At 40.6% G+C, this 13,259-nt stretch overlaps 2 protein-coding genes across 2 annotated transcripts in view; both read right to left on the bottom strand.

Moving 5' to 3' along the window:
• Positions 1 to 1,436, bottom strand: part of LOC101295500 — a 3,876-nt gene extending 2,440 nt beyond the window's left edge. The window contains exons 1-2 of the mRNA XM_004295293.1: positions 1,334 to 1,436; positions 914 to 1,198 (exon numbers count right to left, since the gene is read on the bottom strand). Coding sequence (XP_004295341.1) covers positions 914 to 1,198; positions 1,334 to 1,436 — 388 coding nt within the window. The remainder of the gene's footprint in view (positions 1 to 913; positions 1,199 to 1,333) is intronic.
• A 2,072-nt stretch (positions 1,437 to 3,508) lies between these two features.
• On the bottom strand, positions 3,509 to 4,798 carry LOC101310785. The gene is made up of 2 exons (XM_004293387.1): positions 4,643 to 4,798; positions 3,509 to 4,489 (listed from the first exon to the last, which is right to left on the bottom strand). Exons 1-2 carry the CDS (start codon positions 4,743 to 4,745, stop codon positions 4,188 to 4,190), a joined length of 405 nt encoding a protein of 134 aa, XP_004293435.1. The 5' UTR covers positions 4,746 to 4,798; the 3' UTR covers positions 3,509 to 4,187.
• Positions 4,799 to 13,259: the final 8,461 nt, after the last annotated feature.

Below are 13,259 nucleotides of genomic sequence, written 5' to 3'. Positions count from 1 at the left end.
CTGAAATTTTACAGAGATAATCTACACAATATTATCTAGATACTAAACGGTGGAGATAAAGAAATTCGATCGAAAAATAGGTGTAAAAATAGAAATCCGCACCGAAACCTTCGATGCGGACGTCTGCAGCCAAGAAGGGCTATATATATATATATAAATCGATCCTATCATTCCTATGTATCTATTTTGGGGCTTCAGCCTCTTCTTTGAACCCGAGAAATAAGAAGATAAGAATTCGTGCACACTTCACTTCCTGAAGAGAGATTGCAGAGGGAGTTTTGTTTGTTTTTCCCTTAGTATTATTTCCTAGTCGACTGCCTTATATTGGCAAGAAATATCTTCATAATGTAACAAAATGAACCAGATTAATCAGAGAAGAACACCATATATATGCTTGCTTCATAACATTAACATTGCACGTAAATATCATCATACTTACAGAGTAGTGTAGATTCTGTTTGACATGCATAAAGGAGCTTACATATTTCTTGGACAACAAGAGCTGTCCTCTGTAGTTTGGAGCTCCCTAGCTAGCTAGGTTAAGGTCAAATACTTTCAGGTGATACTTAACCCTATCTTCATGCTCCCTTTGCATGCTTGTCATGGATCGAGCTTACTCGTATTTTTCTTAAATTTACGTACATACTTCTTCTTTTAGTCTCTAGGTTTTTGCCAGACATATATATATGCGTTGTGATCGGCTTTATGATCGGACATGTTATTTATGTACATAGTTTTTCCATAGCTTACTACTCTGGTTTCGATCAGGTACCGCCTCCTCCCCAGCCACCACCGCCTCGTCCTCCTCCTCCCCAGCCACCGCCGCCTCTTCCTCCTCCATAGCCGCCGCCGCCACCTCTTCCTCCTCCATAGCCGCCGCCGCCACCTCTTCCTCCTCCATAGCCGCCGCCGCCTCCTCTTCCTCCTCCATAGCCGCCGCCGCCTCGTCCTCCTCCCCAGCCGCCGCCGCCTCGTCCTCCTCCCCAGCCATAGCCATCAGGGTTGGCATCAGCAGCGGCCTCATCACTTGCAGCTTCTGTTTCTTCGTTCTGAGGCCAGCAACACTGCTTACCGCAATATTTGCCGCCATATTTATAGCAGCAGCCGCAACCTCCGCCTCCGCCTCCGCCGCCATATCCTTTTGTTTCGATATCTCCTGGCACCAGATTCGTCTCCTTTGTTGCCTCAACCGCTACAGCTGCATGTATATGTAAGATAACATTGATCATTTATCAATGTATATGTAAATGTATGTACGAATGTATATATATATAAACTCACTTGCATAGAGAACCTATATGTAAATTTCTCAAGTCGTGATTTCGTTCATTACCTTTATTCTCCTCTTTGGGCTTCTCATCAGCTGTGACAATGGAAGAGATGATAACAAGGGCAAACAGAAGCCCTAGAAAATTGAAAGCCTTGAAATTCTTCATGGTTTCTCTGAAACTTCGATACTACTCTTTAGAATCTGAGGATGGAATGCTAGGGTTCGTCCTCGACTTGTCAATTTATAGTGCATGGGATCGAGAAAAGACAAGGACATACCGATCCTTAGAATTTATTAGCCAGCCTTGAAAGAATCAGAAGTAGTTCGGCAGTAGTGAGAAGAACGTAGTATATTTTTGACTAAGTTAGATATGCATGCAGGTTTTAAGTTCTTATCACTATCTTCTATTAAGAGGAACACATGTACTGGTTCTAGCAGTGACATGTGTTTTAGCTAGGTTGAGGTGAGCATTGCATGCAAGTACTGATGAATGCGGTACGTCATTGCCTTGCATGTTGATTTGGACATGCCCGCATATCATTTTCCAATCCAGATAAACCCTACAATTTCGATTTCATGTTCAAACTAAGGCAAAAGCTGTAATATGTGTGTTGTACCGTACTACTGACGGAGTTCGTAACGGAAGGGCAATGATGTTAATTATAGATACCTGGTAAAATTAGTTTTCACTGAGAGATGCAGCAATCTAAATCACAAGCGCATAACACCTCTGTTACGGTTTTACATTTTAAAAGTGAGGAAGGTTTAGATGAATATGTTGAAAACATGGCTTGAGACCCAGAAGACCATCTATTACTTAGCCACAGACAGTCTGAAAATTGCAAGAAGTGCTCCATTCTTGGAAAGGTTGGTTCAGAAAGATATTGAGATTTTGTATTTAGTTGAACCTATTGATGGTGGCCATCCAGAAACTACAAACCTACACAGAGAAGAAGTTTTTGGACATTAGCAAGGAAGATTTAGAACTTGGTGATGAGGATGAGGTCAAGGACAGGGAAACTAAACAAGAATCACTACTCTGTGATAGGATAAAGCAATATATAATGGTATTCTCACAGTGGTGGTTTGATGATGATCATGGTGGCAAGGAACTGAAGGTCCTTACCCTTGTTTAAGTTGACACTGATCTTTCATCTTTGATTGTGATATTCACACTTAACCAGACTCTTACCACATGGGTCCATTACATAGAGGACTTCGGTTTTTTTTGTGAAAAGTAGAGGAACTTTCATCCATACGAATAGTATCACATATTCACATAATAAGCTCCACAACCTCAGTGTTCTTCCGATCGAGGGTCTGATTCAACCCAGATTCTACCAATCCAAGCACCACCAGCTTTTCTTTCATAATCATATCACTCCTCCAAACTGATATTGCATAGCACATCCTCCTCCCCATATATTGCAGAGCCAATTTCACACGGGTCTTCCGGCGGGTTTTAATCAGAATCGAAATCAATCAAGTTCCTCTGCCGCATGTGGGCCTGATCGTCGTCTTCCTCGACTATCTGACCTCCGATATCGGCTTCACCTCAGCCATCATATTCGACAAGAACCTAGAGTTCCATAAAGAGATTAAAATTTTAGGGCACTTGGGGTTAGATTACAGGGAATTTGACTTAAATGATCTTAAATTTTAACTATGACGGATGATATTTACTATTGACAGAATTTAAGTAAGAGATTTACTTTTATGTCCTTAAAATTTGAATTTTGTGAACAAAACCATGCCACGTGTGGAGACCGACCTCAGCGTACTGTACACCTGTGTATTCCAGCGCTTTCCTCAAACTAAAACTAAAATTGGGAAGCTACAAATGAAATTTTAAACTACAATACACAGATGCATGATCCAAGCATTGCATGACGCACCTGATGACGGCAAGTGAGGTTTTAACCAATTGGATAGGTGTAAGACAGGTAACCAATTCAAGCTTTTCTATATTTGCAGAAGCTCAATCATCGATCACCTTTGCGGACTTTTCTAGAGCATTCAATAAATCAGGATGTTGAATCGACTAAATTAGAATCAAAACTATATAAATCATTTTGAAATCACTTATCAAAACTATATAAATCATTTTCAAATCCTATTGGATGTCGATCATGATCTTCTTTTACCAGCCCGATATATTATGTTTTTGTTGTTCAGAATCCAAATGTCTTTAGAATTAGTTGCAAGCAGACACTAGGATTGCAGAACTGACAACGTGTACAGATTGCAACTCCTTGATCTGGTTAGAGTCGACAAGTCCAGTCGTCAAATATATTGATTCTAATGTATCTGTTTGTAGGATTTTGGGCTTCAGCCTCCTCCTTAATTCGTGCCACTACTACGTACTGCACTTCCTGATGAGGGTTGACATGCAGCTAGCTAAGACATGATGTCTAGGACTAGGGGTTATGTCGATCGCATTGAAACAAGGGATTTTGGTAAAGAAATATTTTCGTAATGTAACAAAATGGCCAGGTTGATCAGAGAAGAAGAACACCAGATAGGATATATATGCTTCATAACATTAACATTGCACGTACGTATGCATCATGCTTACAGAGTGTAGCTGGATTCTGTTTCACAAGCATAAAGGAGATTACATATTTCAGGGACAACGAGGGCTGTCCTCTGTAGTTTGGAGTTCCCTAACTAGCTAGGTTTTAAGGGTCAAATACTTTCAGGTGATCTTTAACCCTTCATCTTCGTGCTCCCTTGCATGCATGCTTGTCATGGAGCCAGGCAGCCAGCTTACTCGTATTTTTCTAAATTTACGTACATATATAGTTCTTTTACTCTCTAGGTTTTTGCCAAACATGCTTTGTGATCGATGATCGGCTTTATGATCGGACATGTTATTTATGTACATAGTTTTTCCATAAGCCTACTACTCTGGCTTCGATCAGGTACCGCCTCCTCCTCCCCAGCCACCGCCGCCTTTGCCGCCACCGCCCCCTTTGCCACCGCCTTTGCCTCCTCCATAGCCGCCACCGCCTTTTCCCCCTCCATAGCCGCCACCGCCTTTTCCACCACCCCAGCCATATCCATCAGGGTTGGCATCAGCGGCGGCCTCACTTACAGCTTCTGTTCCTTCGTTCTGAGGGTAGCAACACTGCTGACCGCAAACGTGCGTGTATTTCTTGCAGCAGCCGCAACCTCCGCCTCCGCCGCCATATCCTTTTTTTCCGACATCACCTGCTACAGCTGCAAGTATATATATGTAAGATAACGTTGATCATTAATCCGTGGTGCATTTATCAATGTATATATAAATTATGTACGAATGTATAGATATAAACTCACTTGCACTAGAGAAACCTATATGTAAATTTCTCAAGTCGTTATTTCAGTAGTTACCTTTATCCTCCTCTTTGGGTTTCTCGTCAGCTGTGACAGTGGAAGAGATGAGAACAAGGGCAAACAGAAGCCCTAGCAAACTGAAAGCCTTAAAATTCTTCATGGTTTCTCTGAAACTTGGATACTACTGTTTAGAATATCAGGATGGAATGCTAGGGTTCCTCCTCGAGTACGTTGTCAATTTATAGTGCATGAAGTCGAGAAAAGACGAGGACATACCGATGACCGATCCTTAAATTTATTGAAAGAGTCAAAAGTTAGTTCGGCAGTAGTATATTTTTGACTGATATTAGATATGCATACAGGTTTTAAGTTCTTATCGCTTGATCTTCTTGAGAGAAACCATACATCAGTTCGAGCATTGACATGTGTTTTGGCTTAGGTTGAGGTGAGCATTGCATGCAAGCTAGTAGTCCAGATAAACCCTACAATGCGGTAGCCACTGCCGCTTGCATGTGAATTTGGACATGCCCGCGTATCAATTTTCCAGTCCAGATAAACCCTACAATTTCGATTTCAAATTAGTTACAACAAATACTGAGAAGATACAGATGAAATTTTAAAATAAAATACACACAAACCCATGATCCAAGCATTGCATGATGCACCTGATGACGGCAAGTGAGGTTTTAACCAATTACGTAGATAGGAGTAAGCTTTTGATCACCAGTTAGGACTTACATATATGAGTCAAATGCCCACAAAATTTTATTCCTACTGACAAAATCAGATTTTTAAATTTTTATGAGCCAACTTAAACAACACAAAGACAATTTTACCTTAAATAAATTAAATAAACTACAATAGACCATTATAAGAGTTAATTATGAAATAAAGATTTTATGACCGAATTCTCACGGCCGATGACGTTAACCGGACTCCGACAGCCGTTGATCGGACTCTAGGAGACTTTGACCGGACTCCGACGATAGGGTGCATTAAATTTTATTCATTTAAAAAATCTTCTGATTTAGGCTAATGGGCATTTTTCCTTATATATATATATATATATATATATATACACACACACACATACACACACTTGCAGAAACTAGATCACCTTTTCAAGAGCATTCAATAAATCAATGTATTAATTAAATCAAACTAAGTTAGAATCTGATTTATTGGTAACATGCAGCTTATATCACTACCAGAAGAAAGGTTTTAGCCAAAAAAATAAAAAAACCAGGCCGACGAATTATTTTTTCTTCAGCTAAAGTCCACGTTAGTCGACGAAATTTTCCTTCGTCGGCTAATTTAAATTTTCGTCGGCTATGGTCAACTTTAGCAGACGAAAATTTAATTTTGTCGGCTATAGTCTATAAACTTTAGCCGACGAAAATATAAAAGTTTAGCCGACGAAATTAAAATGTCGTCGGCTAAAGTGCTTTATATTTGCAGATCTGGATAACATGCAGCTCATCTGGAAAAAAAACGGGAGAAGAAAAACGGGAGAAAAAGTTTGGGTGTTGTCGAAATTTGTCCATAATTAGTTTGTAGAGCTATATATAGGTACGTATATGTGTATATATGTTGATTTTGAGTTTTATTTGAGTTGATTGATTTTGAGTGTGATTGAGTTGATCGATTTTGAGTACGTTGGATGTATGTATATATATATATATATATGTGTTGATCGATTTAGTTGATGATTTGATAATATATATGAAGTTGTTGTTAATAAGTAGTAGATATATATATGTGTTAATTAATTTATAATATTGTGTTGATGGTATGAAGTTGTTGATGATATGAGTTGATGATGATTTTGTGATGATGTTGATATATAATATTGTTATGTAATTATTAAGTATACATATGTGTTAATTAATTTGTTATTAATTAGTTGTAGTACGTAGAATACTAAATGAATTGAGATTTTATATATAGAATTTAATTAATAATTAGCTAGAGTTATACATATATATTTTGTTATATTTTCAGGATATGGATAAGAGTTAGATTTCGCTTTCAAAATGGGACAAAAAATATGGTAAAGGAGTTATGAATTTTCTGGAATATGCGCTGGCTAATGCTAACGGGAATACAATTTTCTATTGCCCGTGCATGAAATGTCAGTGTCGCAGCGATATGCATCGATTTGCGATTAACAAAGTATGGCAGCACCTGAAGAGTAACGGGTTTTGGGAGAAGTACATATGTTGGTTATATCACGGTGAAACATCATCAGGGGGTCCGCATGATCATGGCCAATTTTCTGAGACGGGCAGTACATCCAACGATCCAACAATGACTTTCATCAACGACATGTTTCCTTATGAGAGCGGTGTATGCGCTCAAGGATAGTATATGCCTGAGCCGGTGCAGCCCTTCCCTAGAGCTGTCAACACTGCTGGTATTGACAAGTACAACAAACTGCTTGGTTTCCAACAGACCCCTGTGTACCCCGGTTGTCAGAAGACCGTTCTTGAAAGTGTGATGGACGTAATGAAGATTAAAGTTGAGACAAAATCGATAGTGAAGGCTGTTGATGATTATCTACAATACACTGCTTCGATGTTTCCCCACGGTCATCGTCTTCCTACCACTCATCATAAGGTCCGATGTATCCTGAAAGATCTTAGGCTTTCCTACATCAAGATCCATGCATGCAGATATGACTGCATTCTCTTCTAGGGTGGAATGACCTTGGTGGCCTTGACGCATGTCCGGTATGTCACATTGACAGGTATAAGTTGACTCCTGTAGGCAATAGGAAACCTGTTAATGTACTTCGGTATTTCCCGTTGAGTGATAGGCTAGAGCGGTTGTACATGTCTTCACACACGGCCGAAGCTATGAGATGGCACGCTGATAGGGAATTGCATGACGAAGATACCCTTATACACCCTACTGACAGGGAGGCTTGGAAGCATATAGACATGGAGTTTCCTTATTTTGCGTCAGAGGTCCGAAATGTGAGGCTCAGGCTCTCATCCGACGGGTTCAACCCTTTTGGTAACATGAGTCTTCAATATAGTGTATGGCCGGTGATTTTGGTACCGTACAACCTTCCTCCATGGATATGCATGAAGAAAGAATACAATATATTGAGTTTGTTGATTCCGGGGCCCGGTTATCCAGGGAAGTGTCTCGATGTGTATTTGAGACCTTTGATTGAAGAGCTTAAGTTTTTATGAGACGTTGGTCATTCCACTTATGACAAGTACATGCACGAGATGTTCCAGATGCATGTCATGGTTGTTGGTACTATCAGTGATTTTCCTGCCCGTGGGATGTTGTCGGGCAACGTTGTTAGGGGATACAAGGCTTATCAAGAGTGCCTTAGCGATGAGGGGAGCAGCAGTCATTGCAACAAGATATGCAAATTGGGTCACCGTACTCTCCTTCCATATGATCACGAATGGCGGTTCGATGCACATGCATTTGATGGGACCGTAGAAAACGGTGTGCCTCCCAGAAGATGGACGGGGGAAGAAATTTTAGCAGTGCTTAATGAGTACGATTTTGGGCAGCTCAGCAATCATCCCAATATTGTGGCGGCAATACCTGAAAGACCCGACAGGTACAAATTCTGGACACATAAGAGCATATTCTGGGAACTCTCATACTGGAGTAAGTTGTTGATCAGACACTACCTAGATGTGATGCACATAGAAAAGAATGTTTGTGACAGTGTGGTGGGCACAGTGTTGAACTTGGAGGGGAAGACGAAAGACGGTCCTAAGGCACGCATTGATCTAAAAAAAATGCTTATAAGAAGACATCTGTGGTTGAAAGAAGGGAAGAACAAAATGCCTCAAACTCCTTACACCGTGAAGCCTGACCAGAATAATGTAATTTTCAGGTGGATGAGTTATGTGAAGTATCCTTCAAGCTATGCAGGAAATATAGCCCGGTGTGTGAACTTCCGGGACAATAAGATGTACGGGTTGAAGAGTCATGACTGTCATATCCTGCTACAACGTCTCTTCCCTGTTTTCATTCGACCGTTCCTTCCCCGTCAGGTGGTGGAGCCGTTAGTAGCGTTAGCAAGATTCTTCCAGAAGTTATGCACACGGGAAGTGAAAAAATCTAACTTTCGGGAAATGTAAGAGGATATCATTTATATTATGTGTAAATTTGAGAGGATATTTCCTCCAAATTTTTTTGACATCATACCTCACCTGATGATCTATCTTTCCGAGCAATTGTTGCTTACCGGTCTATTACACTACACTTGGATGTATCCCATGAAAATGTACGTTTTTTACACCTGAATTCCTCAATATATATACATGTTCAATAATCATAACACTTTACAACTTGATTTATAGGTAACTTGGAGACTACAAATATTATGTGGCTAATAAATCCGCGCCTGAAGGATGTATAGCTGAAGCATATATTGCGCACGACTGCGTCACCTACATGAAGTTGTATTTAGGAGCGTTGAAGGAAACTCCGCAAACCATACCGGTAGATGTACCGAAGTTCAATCTTTCCATACTCTCTAGTGATGTTGAAGTTTATGGAATTTTGCCAGACTCTTACAAGTTGCAACCACATGAGCTAGTCATTGCCCACTGGTGGGTATTGATTAACTGTCGAGAAGTTGAATATTGGAAAGACATCCATCTATATTGTCCAGACATTCAAGGTGATCTCGAGTACCACAACAGGGAGTTCGCAAATTATTTTGGCGGCTGGGTACATAATTCAATATTTCTGTACATGTTTATGTTTATTATATAATTATCCATATTTACAGTTGAATGGTTGGTTGCAGATGAACCATATTCAATTTGATGGTCACCCAAATTGGTCGCATGAACTAAGACTTCTAGCGATGAAGCCGATAATGTCAAGAGTTTATCCGATGTGCAAGGTGAATGGCGTGCAATTTATATGTGAACAGAGAGACAGCAGACGGAGAACACAGAATTCTGGGGTGATGATGCATGGTAGGCGGAATGGAGTTGACTATTACGGTGTTTTCCATTCAGTGGTGGAACTCGTTTATGGGCAAGGCATGACAGTGCACCTCTTCAAATGTAGATGGTTTGATACTAGGGCGCAGAGCATGAAGACTGATCAGTACGGAATATTATCGGTGAACACTGCTACAAGTTCTTACGAAGATGACCCGTTCGTTTTTGCCACATCGGTAAAACAAGTGTTTTATCTTGATGACCTTGCTAAGGGTGACGCGTGGAAAGTAGTCAACCTTGTGCACCCTCGAAATATTTACCGAGCGGCTACACTTGGAGAGGCCGAAGACAAGGAAGAAGATGTTGCGTATCAAGAGCCCAGTGTAATAGGTATTCCTAACTCCTCTACTGTTCGCCTTAGTAATTTTAAAGCCGGTCGTTCGGTGCGAATTCGTGATGAAGAGCCAAGGCTTATTGATGTTGATCCAAATCAAGAAACAGACGAAGACTCTGGCGATGAGGAAATGCATAGATTACCAGAAATTAATTCTGACACCGAAGAAGACTCATCCGATGATTCCGATTATGAGCCTTAGTTTTAATTCCGATTACATTAATTTGTAATAAAAAAGAATGTATAACCTTTATAGTTTACATATGTTGAATTCATATTTCTGTTATTTTATATGAATTTTGGTGATATATGAACAGGAAGTTAATATGGTTTAAACCTTCTATTTTTTTAATGTATTTTTTATACTTTAGCCGACGAAATATACCATAATTCGTCGGGTAAGATGCGTTTAGCCGACGAATACCCTAATATACGACTTGTTGCGTGTCATCGATTTGAACTATTTTCAGTTGAAGGTCCGGGAAAAATACGTAATTTAGACAGTCTAATGACCTTTCCCATGCGTTTAGGGGTTTGACTTACGGGATTGAGCGTCCGGATCGAGCCCTTAACCTTGTTGGATCAAGTTGAATTTTTTCCCATACATGTATTTGATCATGATGGTCAGATCTGACGGTGGGATTTTCGTTTCTCAAGTTTGATCATCACAATCACAACATGCCTACTAATGTTGTATAACTTGTTTACCAAGTGTTTAAGTAAATGTTCCGTTTCAAAAACAAACTATACGTAGAACCTTCAAACATAAAAAAGTCGTGAAATAAGATATGACCAGAATAGTGAAATACATCTACGGTTGAAAAATCATGGTATTCCGGTAAAGTCTCGGTGCCGATAGTTGAGGTCAATGCAATTTTCCATTCTTTATCTCTATGGGTAGCCCTATCTTCGGTGGTTATTTTCCGTAAAATTTTTATATGATTTGTTGGGTCTCATCGGTTTGAAACTATTTTTAGTTAAAGGTCCGGCCAAAATACGTAATTTAGACGGTCCAATAACCTTTTATGTGCGTTTAGGGGTTTGACTTAATGGATTGACCGTCCGGATCGAGCCCTTAACCTTGTCGGATCAAGTTGAATTTTTTCCCATACATGTATTTTATCATGATGGTCAGATCTGACGGTGGGATTTTTATTTCTCAAGTTTGATCATCACAATCACAACATGCCTACTAATGTTGTATAACTTGTTTGCCAAGTGTTTAAGTAAATGTTCCGTTTCAAAAACAAACTATACGTAGAACCTTCAAACGCAAAAAGTCGTGAAATAAGATATGATCAGAATGGTGAAATACGTCTACGGTTGAAAAATCATGGTATTCCGGTAAAGTCTCGGTGTCGATAGTTGCGGTCAATGCAATTTTCCATTCTTTATCCCTATGGGTAGCCCTATCTTCGGTGGTTATTTTTCGTAAAATTTTTATATGACTTGTTGGGTCTCATTAGTTTGAAACTATTTTCAGTTGAAGGTCCGGCCAAAATACGTAATTTAGATGGTTCAATGACATTTTCCGTGAGTTTACGGGTTTGATTTAACGGATTGACCGTACGGATCGAGCCCTTAACCTTGTCGGATCAAGTTGAATTTTTTCCTATACATGTATTTTATCATGATGGTCAGATCTGACGGTCGGATTTTTGTTTATCAAGTTTGATCATCACAATCACAATGTGCCGAATGTATAAAAGTACTTTAGCCGACGAATTTCAAAGGTCAGCCGACGAATTTCAAAGTTTAGCAGACGAATTTAAAGGTTTAGCTGAGGAAGTAAAAATTTCGTCGGCTAAAGTTATACGGTATACAGACGAAGACCCAACGCTCGACAGCCTCCACAGCGCGTTTCAAAAACCCTAGCCTCCTCCGCCTCCCTCTCCCGGTCTACCGGTCGCCCTCTCCCTCTCCCGGTCTCCCGGTCTGCCTCCTCCGCCTCCTGCATACCGGTCCGCCTCCTCCCTCTCCCTCTCCCTCTCCCTCTCCCGGTCTCCCGGTCTGCCTCCTCCGCCTCCTCTCCCTCTCTCGGTCTCTCGGTCGCCCTCTCCCTCTCCCAAATTCTCCAGCTCCTCTTCTTCTCCAAGGTTAGCGTTTTTCTTCTTTTTTACTTTTGATTTCGAATTGATTTTCACCTGTGCTTTTTGTTACTATCCAATCTCCCATTTTACTGTTATGATCATGAATTCATATGGGTAACCCAATCAAATTTGTAATCTTTGGTCCAATTTTGATGGCTAAAGACGTTACATTTTTTCCTAATTTATGTTTAGGAGATTAATTATCCCCATTTTGGCGTACAAATGTTTTGTTGATAATGAACTTGAAGCTTGCATTGTGCACTTGTTATATTCCATGACTAGGTACTGCATTCATTGTCACATCCCGGGACCCGCTCCGCCGTAACACGATATTGTCCGCTTTGGGCCCACCGGCCCTCACAGTTTTGTTTCCAGCAGCTCAGGAGCAGCTTCCCAGTAGGTCGCCCATCCTGGGATTGCTCTCGCATCGACATGCTTAACCTCGGAGTACCCATCCCCTCCGAAGCCGCTGAGCCACCAAAAGGCCTCATGTTAGGTTGGTGGTGGGCATGTACATATACAGCACATAACCCCTCTCCGGTTGGCCGATGTGGGATATTACAATCCACCCCCCTTGGGAGTCCGACGCCCTCGTCGGCACACTCGCACCACACGGCAGAGTGGCTCTGATACCAACTGACACGACCCACCCCGAATTTCACCCTGAAACCCAAAGTAAGTCGTGCGGGGACCACCTCCAAGGAAAATTTACTGAAAAGATTAAGCAAATCTCCCTTGCAGATGGACAACCTTAACTCGAAAATTTCATATTACACTTCTGAACATCACATAATATAAAAAAATTCTAAAGTATTCAGAGCTACTAAACATAAGCGGAAGCAAGAAAATACGAGTAGGTTGAACAGGTAACCTACTGGCGAAAACTGGCCGAAAAGCGGGTGACTATGCCTCGTCTCCTACTAGATCCAACCCGAACTCTGCAGACTGGGCAATTTAAAACGAAGGGCCCAGGGGAAAACATTTAATAACGTTAGAGTGAGTGGACAAAAAATAAATTAATAATTAAAAATATTTATGTTTCCCCAAATTAATTTCTAAGGAAAAATCGAATGCATGCCGCAAGCGATAAAAACCTTTATCCCATAAAATATCGAGCCTCTCAGACTCTATAATATATGTATGTATTTACACTCGTCCATACTCCCTATATAAATTCATGGGTCTATATAGGGCTACTACGCTCGCGTCCAACGCTCACGTCACGCCTTAATGCGGTGCTACACTACGCCATCAAGGTGGAC

The sequence above is a fragment of the Fragaria vesca genome, linkage group LG3, assembly GCF_000184155.1.
Source record: "Fragaria vesca subsp. vesca linkage group LG3, FraVesHawaii_1.0, whole genome shotgun sequence".
Classification (NCBI taxonomy): Eukaryota; Viridiplantae; Streptophyta; class Magnoliopsida; order Rosales; family Rosaceae; genus Fragaria; species Fragaria vesca.
Note: the sequence above shows the minus strand (reverse complement) of the source record. Positions and strands in the feature narration are given on the sequence as shown.